The sequence below is a fragment of the Marmota flaviventris genome, chromosome 4, assembly GCF_047511675.1.
Source record: "Marmota flaviventris isolate mMarFla1 chromosome 4, mMarFla1.hap1, whole genome shotgun sequence".
NCBI lineage: Eukaryota > Metazoa > Chordata > Mammalia > Rodentia > Sciuridae > Marmota > Marmota flaviventris.
Window position 1 is genome coordinate 31,585,182 of NC_092501.1, and position 13,272 is coordinate 31,598,453.

The window sequence follows — 13,272 nt, forward strand, 5'->3', positions numbered from 1 at the left end:
GCCAAGTGACCTGCTTACACAATCATAAGATGCAGAAACCAATACCATAGAATTGCTGTAGACAAAACATACAATATTATACTGTTGGGCACATAATAAATAATCAGTGTTAGTTTATTATTGGCACTTCACAGAGTCTGGCTTTGATTAGAGTTGGATGTATATGTATCTCCCTTCCCTATTAAATCATGATCAAATTGTTTATACACCAAGCAGCTGGCATAGGGACTTACAAATGGTAAACACACAATCATATTTGTAGACTGGTTTGAAGTTATTCCAGGAAAAGGAAAGGGAGGATACTGGAAACAAACTTATTTACCCAGAGCCAATTTCTGTAGTATTTGTTTTTCTTTCATTACCAGAGTACATTGTCTCAATTAGCAAGGTTGTTATAAAGTGGGGTTGGGGAGCCACTATTTATGGAACTAGATGTTCTGTTCAGAGATAGCAGAGGTGTGCTATGAGGCATCTGAAATCCCCAGTTTAGCCTCTGGCTGAGTGGGGAGTAAGAGTTTAAGTCCAGCCAGAGCTTCACTGGCCAACTGGTGCCCTGGAATGGGGTATATTCACAAATAATATCATCTACCTAAAAGGGTCACATTTTGTTTTTCAGAATATTCACCTAGAGGGATGTCTAGGTGTAGAAGAGTTGTATGCACCAGCAGGGAAGAAGCCCTATTACAAACTCAAAGGTCCCCTTTTAAACTGGCCTCCTAACTCAAAAGTGAATATTAGCTAAAATAATAATGTAGTTTATTAGATCCTTATTGAGTGCCCATTAAAGAGCTCAAGGTGCAACTGGCTGGCAATGACTTTCTGGACTTGTATAAGAGCCTGGTGTGCACCACCCTCTGAAAAAACACTTCGCATTTTTTCTGAGACAGACATCAATTTCAAAAATCTGTCCTGAGGGCTGGTAAATGTGGCCACCAAGCTGACACAACAAGAATATCAAAGGTCAGCTGTGGACCTCATAGAGAAGTCTGGAGAATTGCCACTCCAACCACTGGCCATTGAATGTTGTGTACCAATAGGACACATGTAGATAATTCAGCATCTGTCCACTTTCTAGATGGATTCTGATACAAGGCCCTTCAGGACAGCTACATGGGCACCCTCAATAGCTGCCTCCAGTGTCTTTGTCATAACAGACCTCTCTCCTACAATCCTGCCCACAATGACAACAATCTTGCCATGAGTTTGGAGACTGAAAATAACTCACTAGACACTATGTATCCAAAGATGAATAATAAAATTATACACTGTGGAGGAGGGAATGTGATACAGAGGGCAATAACAAAAAAATAAGTATAATGAGGGGCTGCCTTAGACATAAAGAGTGAGGTATTATAGAAACAGTCAAACTGGGTAGTGATCTAGGTTCAAAGAGTTGGAGAAGGCTTAAAGGAGAGAGTAATGCTTGAGACTTGAAGGAATAATGGCAACAGCTAATATTTATTGAGCATGTACTATACATCAGGCCAATTCTAAAAACCTTGCATGGCCTCATTCAATCCTCACAACAACCCTATAGAGGCAGACATTATTATTCTCCTCATTTTACAGATGAGTAAACTGAGGCTCACAGTAAATGGTGGAGTAAGGATTAAAACACAGGCTCCAAAATAAGAGGAAAAAGAGGTTCAGATCAAAGAAGAAAAAAGTACCTTGCAACAGTCTGAGAAGGAGGAAAGGGGCAGTTTCCTTGAGGAACTGAAAGTGGCTCAATGAGGACTAGCTGGGGGTGGAGACAGGAGTTCAGAGATGACTGGGCTCACTCTGCAGGTTGGAAGAGAAACCAGAAGCGGGGGATTTCTGGTCTGGTGTGGACTTTTGACAGTTAGCTTCATGATTCATGTCACCTAACTCCTTGCAGCCTTAGTTTCTCCCTTTTTTAAAAGGCCATAGTAACAAATACTTGCTTCTCTACAATAAGAATGGCAATAAACACCAAATGAGAAAAAGTATGTGAATTTGATTGCAAAGTACAACTTCCTTCACAGACTTGACATTTCATCAGTATCATTTCCCCAATAGCTCTAGGGATTTTCAAAACCAGAATCTGCAGCGTCATGCACCAGAGAGTGCCTTCCCAGCAGAACAGTATGGGAAAGTGGACAAGCCCTCAGGCCCTGCCTGTCTGCCTGAGTCCACATTCGTCACTTTATAACTATGTTATCCCAAAACAAGTTAACCTCTCAGTCCCTCAACTTTGTCATCTGGAAAATGGGGATGACAATGATAGCACTTACCTTATATGGTTGATGTGAAGAACAAGCATACATAATAAGCTTAGAATAGTTTCCAGCACTGCATAAAGATTTATTAAATTTTAACAGCTATCATAATCATTAAGAAGTCCAGTGACTACTCATCCTATTCCTCTGTGTTCTTTGTGATAAAAGCATGTGAGGATATTAGAAGTTAAAGATGATGAAGCAGATTTGCGACCCTACATTCCCTCAGTGTTGCAGAAATTCTTCCTGACTCCCAAGAGCTGGCAAGCAGCTGGCTCTCCGTCCTGGCAGAAAATGCCCAAAAGAGGAAAAAGACAGAGACTGCACACCATTCGTGAAACCAGGCTGCTCTTGTAGTTTTCTGACAACTTCTAAATGTCATCAGTCAGATAAGACCTGCTACTTTAAGACAGAACTCTTACCATGTCCTCCGCCCCTCCCCACCCCTAACCACCGACATGCACACTCTCCCACACATCTCAAGACATTTTCAACCTTTTGCAAGACATACTCTGGGGTCCTGTTGTGACAGCCTCTTGCTACATTAACTTGCCTAACTTCCAGCAGAGAAGGCTTTGCTAGTTTCACAACAGGAAAATACACAGGAAATTTGAGAACAAAACAAATCTACACACAAAGCCCAGCATCTTCAAGCAAACACAGAGAGGACTGAGGCTAGATGACTCCAGACTGCAGATGAAGCAGCTGTCTCTTAACTGGCAAGAGTGCTGAAAAATGTCGTTTGCCTCTAAAACACCAGATCTGCATACAAATTGATAATTAATATTCATGAGCTCTTCCAGCTTGCTCAAGAGCTACCCTTGACGACATCCAGGAGCTCTGCTTCCTAAAAAGTTTCCGAAAGTTCTTTCTTTGCCTCCTCTCAAAAGGAAGAAGGTGGGAAAGTTCAAATGGGACTTTTTACTTCTTGCTCTTTCAAGTATTTGCTTTGGTAGGGGATTTTTTTTTTCCCCCTAAGGATTCAGATCAAATCAGTTTGAGCCTTACCCTTTATATCTTCCATAAGTAGCAGCTTCTGTTTTCTTCCTCTTTCCTTGTTTTGTTTTTTTTGTGTTTTTGTGTTTTGTTTTTCCAGCCTCTGCTTGCTGTGGTCCGTCTCAGTGAGAGAGGTACTCAAGGATCAGAGATATAACAGACCCTTGGGCTTGTGGGAGGGGCTAAGTTAGCCAGCCCCGTTTCGGAAGGAACCTCAACCTCAAACTATGTCTTTTTCATAGACGAGAAAGGACAGATTGGCTGAGGAGTCCAGCAGCTCATTTACCTAAAGTTACTCGAAGGCTTCCCTGGGTTGTAACTTTTTCAATTCTTGAAGCAACGTGTCTCTATCCCTCTCTCCCTTCTTCCTTCTTTCTTTCTCTCCTTCCATGTCTCTCTCTCCCTCTCTGTTACAAAAATCTATTTTTCTCCCTTGAAAAGTCATATTGGTTGCAAACAAAAAAGCGACTTATGTGTTGCAATTATGAAGCCAGATAACAAGAAACTTGTTACCTTAATACCAACTGGAAAACCTGGGAGAGGCAAGAACAGTCCTTCCTGCTCCATAAAGCTGATCATGTCTGGTCTCATGATGAACAATCCTTTTCAAGGATCACTACAGCAGAAGAGCAACGAGTCACCCAAGCAATTGCTGCCACAGCAGAAGCTGTGTTATTGGCTGGAAAGCCAGATGGGACTGCAGAGGAAGCTGCTTACTGGGAACCTCTGTGTAGCTATGATTTGATGAAAGAAAGTCACTCACCTTTTCCCAGCTTTGACTTCTTACCTCCAAAGACCTATAAATAAGCATGGATTGCTACACCCCAACTTGCCAAATGACCCAAAAGCAAATAAAAGACTGACCAAATTATTTTTAAAAGTTAATTTAAAATCAAGAGAAGAGCTAACCTTCTGAGAGTATAGTAAGTCCTCAAGCACCAAGGCTACTTGGCAGCTTCTCCCTCCAGGAGGCTGTTGCAACCTTACTTAGCATTTGAGGTTTGTAAGAGACCTCAGATACTTAGCCTAACCCAAGGTTAGACAGCATTATTTAGTCTTCATTATTTGCCACCATGTTTCCCAGCACAGTATAGTTTCTCCCCCAGTGTAAGCATTCAGTGAATATTTGATGAATGGTTGAATTAGTGAATGAACAGCAATGAGAAGGACTGTAAATATGGTTTCCTGATTCCTTGGTCATGCTTTTTATACATTGCCTTTTTAGCACAAGAATTTGTGTCTAAAGCTAACTATACCATGACTTTTTTATTTATTTATTTATTTTTTTTGCATATAAACCATTAAGTTTCTAACCACTAAGAATTGCCTTTGAGTCTATACAGAATATAAATTCTCCATTGAACTTTTGGTCATTCTTTAAGGGCAAAGATTTTTTTTCTTTTTTCTTTTTTTTAAATATAACATCTTGTTAGCTTGCACAGTACCTGGCACATCATATGTGCTCAGTAAATTTTGAATGCTTAATAAATATGAGGCTTTCTTGACCTCACTAAATGGCACATAGTTATAGGATTTTGCATTTACAATAATAACTAATTATACTAAATAAAAAATCCAATGAATACCTTCTCCAGAGCCAGTTTAGACTATATCTAATGATAAATATTGGCTTGATAGTTGTTCTATGGTGGCAAAATTGTTTTTATGTGATATAATGAGATATTTGTAAATATCAACAACCTTTATGAGTTTATGACTACTTTTGTACTATTGTTTAGGGGAAATTTAAAAAAAAAACAGCATGCCCACAAAGTAGTCTGTGCAATACAGAATGGAAACCAAATTATCAAAGGTAGAAAGAGAAAGGAATGTTCTAAGTGAAGATCCAGAGTGAATGAGGGGTCAGGCACTTACTTGAACCTGTCAATGACTACCCCACTTTGGGCACTATGGCAACAGCTCCCTATTTCAAACAAAAATTAATTTAAAAAATTAAAATTAAAAGCCTTTCCTGTCATATTCTACTTGGAAACTGTCAACTAAAGATTACTTAAAAAACTGATTCTCTTTCACTCTCCTTTTATTTTATCAGAAGAAAGAGAGAGAGAATCAAAAGTAAAGTGCTCTAGTACCTGACTTCTGTTTCAACCAGGAAAGGTAAAATCTGATTATAATAACTAGTACTTCATAAAGAAATTAAAGTTCATCTGAGTTGAATATACAGTAATAGAAATATGGTTTTAGTGCCAACTCATATTACATGAACCTTTCTGAAATAATTCAATGCTTTTTATGGTAATATACTCTATGCTACAATTTAATGATTGTCCAGTGTACACCATCATGAAACTATTACTGTTAAATATGTATTATCTCCCATTCATATGAGAGTAATTACAAAAGATATGTGGGTCTGTGTGAGTTTGTTTAAAAATCTGAGAATCTGTCTTAAAAAATAAATCTTGTTTCTGAACAAACGATTATTATAATCATCAATTTTATTGTAGAAAATAAAAACTGCACTCAAGGAAGATGAAAGGAGTTGTTAGAAAGGTTACCTAGGGGCTGGGGTTGTGGCTCAGTGGTAGAGTGCTTGCCTCACATGTGTGAAGCACTGGGTTCAATTCTCAGCACCACATATAAATAAATTAATAAAATAAAGGTCCGTCAACACTAAAAAATATGTAAAAAAAGAAAGGGTTACCTAAAGATATTTGTCTTTATTTTCACGATGAAATGGTCTTTTGTAAGTTCTTAGAATGTTAGAAATTTCATTTTTTTATACCTTCAACCTCTTTCACTATATTGATTCTTCCCACTAGTATATAAAATAATTAAATAATTATCATTCTTAAAGTTTCAGTTTTGCAAGATGAAAATGTTCTGGAGATTGGTTGCACAAATATATAGTAAAAAAATTAATAGGGAAAATTTTGTATTATATGTATTTTACTATAATTTTTAAAATTTAAAAGAATTTTTAAAAAATCAGTAAATGCATTCCATCAGTCTATGCCTCTCTGTCCTTCACAACCTATTTAAACCATAGTCTACGGTTTGCCTTCCCTTCATTGCCTCCATTCATTTCTCATTCCATTGCATTCTATTTCCTCATTCAGCACTCTAATGAAACCACCCTTTCTAAGATCATCACTGATCTCTAACTAAAGGTTAATTTTTGTGTATTATCTTTTTTGATCTTGATTAGCAATAATCACTGTTGTTGTTCTTTCTTGACATTTTCTCTATCCTTATTTTCCAGAAACCAACACATATCTGGTTTTCTTCCTCCAATTGTTTGTTTATAAAGATAAAAGGTTCATATGATTGCTCCTTCTCAGTGAACTGGTTTGCCTTATAAATTTTGGTATTTCTACAACTTCCCTTAGACTGCTTTTCTTACTTCACTTATTCTACCTAGATCATAATTCCTATTTATGCTTTTACATTCCTGCTCAGTCCACTAATATGAGCTCCATCCAGATCCATATTGTTTTGGAGGCATCATCATCTCTAGAATATCCTACAAGGAGTTCAAACTCAGTATCCAAATTGAACCTTTTATCTTTACTTCTGAATCTGCTCCCCTACATGAGTTAATGGCACCACCAATCTCCTAGTTACACAACCTAGCAACCTCAGGGCTCTCCTAGAACCCTTCCCTATCTCACATCATACTGTTTATCAAATCTTGTTGCTTCTGCACCTTAAAATCTTTCAAATCCATCTCCTCCTCTCCATTTCCAAGACTTCTGCCATAGTACATACTCTCCTCATCTTTGCCTGGTTTACTACAATGATCTCCTCTAATTAATATGTCCTATTATCCCCAAGTGGGGAACAGGTTTTAAGTCTTTTATTCTTTAATTAATATGACTCAGACTCTCATTCACTCTAATGCAAGGATTTTTTTCCCAGCTGGGTGCCTTTCCAATAATAAGCCCAAGAACCCTATGATCTTACTTAATCCAAATGGGTCAGTACTATAATGATAAGCCACAATCTCAGCAGCTTTTGCTGCTTCAGGGCACAAAATCAGGAGAGTTTTAGAAATCTGCCTCTCATAGTTCTCAGAATCTGTTTTCTTCTACAGATTTACCCCAATGTGAGTACAACTTTGCCCCTTAAATCTCCAAAGTCTAGCTGCAGGCTGACTTCAATCAACAAAGCAATCATGACAGTCTTTGTACTGGACAATTTTGGTTTGCCTCTCCAGATCTACTCTCCTCCCTTCTATTTGCTCTCCACACCAGAAGGCTTATCTCTGGATCATACATAGGTTTCCCATCTCCTCTGATTTCTAGTTTTCAGCCAGTGGGGAGTTTGGCAGGAGATGGAGAGTAGGGGACAAGAAGGCTAGGTTCTTTACTCTTATTAGATCACCTTGAATTGGCTAAGCCCCTCCATGGAAGACATCTGCCACTCTCAAAGCCCCTGACTTTATTTAATCCTTTCCCTCAAGATCTGGTAATTGTTCCTCCTCTTGTCCTTTAAGCCTAGTGATGGCAATATCTAAGCTGCTACTAGCAACGTCCCCACTCCATTTCTACATGTTTCATGGTTCCCCTACACAATGGAATATGGTTCCCCTATCTTTTTAAATAGTCCTTTTGTTCAAAATTCTGCTTGACCTATCTTATTTTGAAGATATCTCCTGTTTCCTGTTGGTCCCTAACTGATTCAGTCTATAAAACATTTCAGGCCTATAAAATTCCATCCATGCTAAATAGCATCCCCCAAGTGATTGTACCAATAGTCAAGCTATAACTTTCCTAATGGCCGATCAATCAGTAAAATAAAAATAATACTTAAAACTAAAATTTAAAAAGAACAGATTTTTAACACATACTCATTTATCATCAGATTAACCAAATGAGTTAGGTACTATTATTATCTTCACTTTACAGATGGGGAAACATAACTCAGAAAGATTAAGTAGCTTGGCCAAATTCACACTGCTAATAAGTAGTAGGCAGGTATTCAAATCCAAGTTAGTCTGACTTCAGTACACTTGTGTTTATCCACAACACTACATGCTTCAGACTTGTTTCCTAGTTACCTTTCAGTAGTATCAATAGGTTTAGGTTGTCAATCTTATTTCCTTTAAACTATTTTCCACACAACTACCCAGATGATCCTTTTTTTTAAATTTGTTCTAATTAGTTATATATGACATTAGAATGCATTTTGATACATCATACATAAATGGAGTATAACTTTTCATTTTTCTAGTTGTATACACCCAGGTGATATTTCTAACAATGTCATTCCCAGACTTTTTAAAAATCCTACTCTCCTTGTCATGTATTTAAAAAATTCAAATTCTTACCATGGAACATGTAAGGAGTCTCTACTCTCTTGAACCATTTCCAAACACAGGCTTCTGTACTCCAAAAACTACAATTCTAGAACCTATTATCTTTTCAGAACTCTGCATGTATATAAGCTACGGTTCCCTCTGCTCAGAATTCACTCTTCTTGCCTACCTGGTCACTTCAACTATACAGATACAGATTAAACTGCGTAGTTCTCTGTGAATATTTGCCCACCCCCACATGCACACAAACACTGCACTGACCCACAGAGAGATGCCACTTGTATTGTCATGATGTTTTATAAATTCATTTATCTTAGGCCATAAACCTTGGAGTTGATTTGAATCCTTTTTTCTCACAACCCAAGTCTAATCCTTTAGCAAATTCTGTTGTTTCTACCTTCAAAATATATCCAGAACCTGACCTCTTCTCATTACCTCTACTGCTACCATATTGATTCAAGCCTCATCATCTCATTGCTTTTTACTGGTCTTTCACATTCTGCTCTTAACACCTCAGTCTATTCTTGATTCAGCATCCATAATGATTCAGATAAAACAAAATAAAACAAAAGATTATGCTACTCCTTTGCTTGAAACTCTCCAATGGCTACAACTCACTATAAGAAAATTCAAAATCCTACTAGGCCCTATCTGACTTTCCTTCCTATTGCTCCAGCTTTGGACCCTTTGTACCTGCTATTCCTTCTGCCTGGAATACTGTTCTCTCAAATATCCACATGGCTCATTCCCTCATCCCCTATAGGTTTTTACTGATTAATTACTATCTACTCTAGCACCAAGATTGTGATTTCTCGCTACTGTTTTCCACTAAAATGAACCAGGGCTCTTTGGGAAAATGACTGATTCCAAATTTGAAGCAGGAAATATATAAGATGAGATTGAAATATTTTGTTATACAAGACACAAAGGGACACTATTTAAAACAACTAGGGTCATACATATCAAAAAGACTCAAGAACCAACCTCAAGTGATCCCCACTAGGCAAAGTAGTAAATACATAAGCCAAAATTAAAATAATAAGCAATGATTTGGAATACATCAGATACCTTGATACCCACATGTTAATATAATACTATGTAGAAATCACTGTTCACCTTTGCAACTAATTCTTTATTCTCAAAACAAGTAAATATGAGGCGAGGAAATACCAACATTCCACCTGCCTTGGCTGCCCCAACTGTACTGCAAGAACTAAATGGTTCACTTTAAAGTATTCCAGATAATGAAAGAATAAAATTAGTAAATTTGAGGATTGTCATTTTGCAAACACCTAATAAAGTACTAAATTTAAGTAATAATCACCAATGACTGTTCATATCACAAAGGAGGTCCAAATATTTATTATGTGCTTTCTGATGGAAGCATACACATACCCTCTGAAGTTGTTTTGAAAAAAAAAACAAAAAACAGAAAGAAAGTTTCTAAACCTAACTACCATTTTGTAGGAAATAATACAGGGCAGAGATGAATATGTTAAAAGACAGTATAGAAACACAATCAGTAAATCTCAACTGTAGAAGACACATCAACTTAATTTACTGAGCAAATAAACTATAGGGAAGAAAACTGAGAATGAGGAACCTATAGTTAAAAAGAGATTCAAGAAGATACCAACTAAATTCAATATCCCAACCTTGAAATTTGGATTCAAACCAGCTTAAAAGAAATTTGAAGAAAATCAAAGAAATTTAAATGCTGACAAGATATTTTATAAAATCAAAAACTTCATTTTTAAGGTGTGATAATGTTATTAGGGCTATAATTTTTTTAAAAGCCCTATCTTTCGGAGATATATATATACTGAAACATATACAGATGAAATCTGAATTAACTTTACAAAAGGAGAAGTGGGTGAGGTATAGATTTAACCAGATTATGGATAAATTAATAACTGCTGAATTTGGGTGATAAGTACATGGGAGTTTGTTTTATTATTCTAATTTACATGTTTGAATTTTTCTTCAGTAAAAGGTTAAAAAATAATTTTAGAGAAAAAGTAGGAGATGATTTGATGATATGGCCTTTATAGGGGAATAATTACAGGAATTTTAGAAATTCAATTATTTACTGAGTAGCCATATGCAAAACTGATTTAGGATTGATGAATGGTATGTTTCAGTTTAAAAAAAAAAACTGTAATCTGATCATCACAAAATAAGCTAATATTTCATTTTAGAACCAAACAGATGAAGGAGATAATTTGTGAGAAAAATGAAAGCAATTGAGCAACAAACTGATCAAAGCTAGGAAATCCTTGCATTAGTATAAGCAAGAAATTATATTCACTGTGCATGCAGTTTGTCTGTAGTGTAATAACCAAGCAAGAACATTAAAATTTCCTTAGATCTCTTTGTGAAACCTAACATCAGGTGTAGGAGTCAGGAAGGATCATATACTGTGTCCAATGTTTAATATGGCACAGCGTGACTTGACAGTTTAAGGAACATTCCATATACCCAATGGTGAACAAGCAGGGACCACACAGACTGAGTAGTGATGACAAGTCTTTCTATCACTGGGGGCCAAGGGAGAGAGTGTGAGAAATAAAGAGTCTGGTAGTCCATTTTCAAAATATAGTATTCGGCCTTAATTGGGTCTAATTACAGTAGTCCTTCCCCAATTCTAAAATCAGCCAATCCCATAGATTATAACCGGAGCTCCTCCAAACAGAGTGAAGGGCATCCCCACCTTGAGTTAGACAAATAAGCAGGCGGACTGCCCGCCCAGGCATGCTTGCTAGCCAAATTCTGGTAGAAGTAAAGATTTTGCCCACCCACTTTCTAGCATGTGTTTGATTTCTTGAAGCATCTCATTATTTCTAACAAGAGGGCATTTGGTTAGATGAAGTGGCGCAGACAGGCACTCTAGCCACCACATTTTTTCGACTTCTTAATTAAAACAAAAGTCTAACTAGGTGCCTGGCCCCAGGCCTATTATCCCAGCTAGGGAGGCTGAGATAGAAGGATTGAGTTGCAGGCCAGCCTGAAAAACAGGACGTCCTGAGAACCCACTTCAAAAGTAAATAAATAGATAAGCCTATTGTTGAAACTCATGAAAGGATGTAGATAAAAGATGTTTTCATGTTATCACAAATGCCAAAGTGATAACTACTGATAACTACTGTACAAAATGACATGCTTTGCCAATTCCCCAAATTCATCCATTCAGCTTTTATGACCTGAATAAACAAATGTTCTTCATAATATTTGACACATATTAAAATGTTATGTCCTGTTGATATTTTTTAAACAGCATGATCAGTTTCAAGGTTAAAAGAATTTAAAGGTAGGTTTTTAAATCTCAGTACTTCTAGAATCTTGAGAAATGTTATATGTAATATGACAATTAACCAATCTAACTTCAGGAATTCATAATTGTTTCCCACCAGCAATAGACCCAACCTCTATCTTCTTATACTTCCTATATACCATTTGGTATAGGTATATGAATACTCAACAAAACAAATTTGCCAACATACTTTGAAAAATTGTATCCAATTTTGACACTAAAGGGACACTGTGTTTTGATAGTATGTCACCACTAAATATACATTATTCCAAAGAAAAGCACTGATTAAATTAATTCAATTTAATCTCTACTTCTTTATCATCCCTAACCTATTCCCTCACTCTGCCTGCCTGCTGACAGGTATTCAGAGATGATAAGGACTGCTGTAGGGGGTAGGAAATAGGGATGAGGTGGATATAAAACTGCTCTTGAGGGTATTTAGAATGCACATTGGTTCAGAAAATGCCTGTCCTTTCCTTGGACAGTAAAAAGAGAAGCACTCTTTCTTATGGTAGAGCCATAGTTCTCAGCCTGGCTGTGCATTATAATCACTGGAAATACTTACCCCAAAAATGCAAATGTCCATTCCCATCCTCTGAGACTGGTATTACATTCAATTGGGGGTAGTAGTCACCCACAGCTTTTCTTTTCTTTTTCTTTTTTTTTTTTTTTAAGGGCCAAGATAGTTTTAATGCAGTGCCAGGGCTTTAGAGTTAGGGAGATTTGGATTCAAGTCATTACTATGATTTTACAGAAGCTAGTAAGTCCTTCTGAACCTCAAGTTCTTTAGCTGTAAAGATTTTTTAAAATTTACCTCACAGAGCCACTGCGTGTGGGGAGATAATAAATATGTAAGAACTCCCAACAGAGGCCCTGACACACAGCTGGCACACAGCAAGTGTGAGCTCCCTTGCTCTTCACTTATGTACTAGATCTAGACCTATATTCAGAGTAAAGAAAACTCCATACTTTGTTTTTGTGTCTCTTGCTTTTCCCTCCCTCTGTTCCAAAGAAAGTATTTTTACCTGTGAAAGTATAATCAATTTATAAAAGCTCCAAATATTTTTAAAATATTTTGAAAAACTATTAAGTAGACACAGTAAACATATCAACAGTGACCAGAGATTCATGAGGGTAGGAGAGGATTAAATAGATATTTTTTTCTTTTTTCTTTCTTTCTTTCCTTTTTTTTTTTTTTTTTTTTTTGTTGTTGTTGTTAATACTGCAGATTGAACCCATGGCCTCACACATAACAAGATTTTTTTTTTAAAGTAACAAAACTATTTGGTATAATACTGTAATGATGGATACATGATTATATTCATTTGTTAAAACCCACAGAACTTCACAGCATAATGAATGACCGTTAATGTATACAAAGTTTTTAAAAAAATTAGTCAAGAGGTAAAGAGATTCCAAAATGAAATGTACATTGTGACAAAAGAATC

At 36.6% G+C, this 13,272-nt stretch overlaps 1 protein-coding gene across 2 annotated transcripts in view; it reads right to left on the minus strand.

The window, feature by feature from the left end:
• Nucleotides 1-3,373, minus strand: part of LOC114083696 (ectonucleoside triphosphate diphosphohydrolase 1-like) — a 97,285-nt gene extending 93,912 nt beyond the window's left edge. The window contains exon 1 of one of the 2 annotated variants that reach the window (XM_071611051.1): nt 3,249-3,373. In XM_071611051.1, the coding sequence (XP_071467152.1) occupies nt 3,249-3,264 (16 nt within the window). In that variant the 5' untranslated portion in view covers nt 3,265-3,373. The remainder of the gene's footprint in view (nt 1-3,248) is intronic. The other variant, XM_071611053.1, reaches the window with a different exon arrangement.
• Between the last annotated feature and the right edge of the window lie 9,899 nt (nt 3,374-13,272).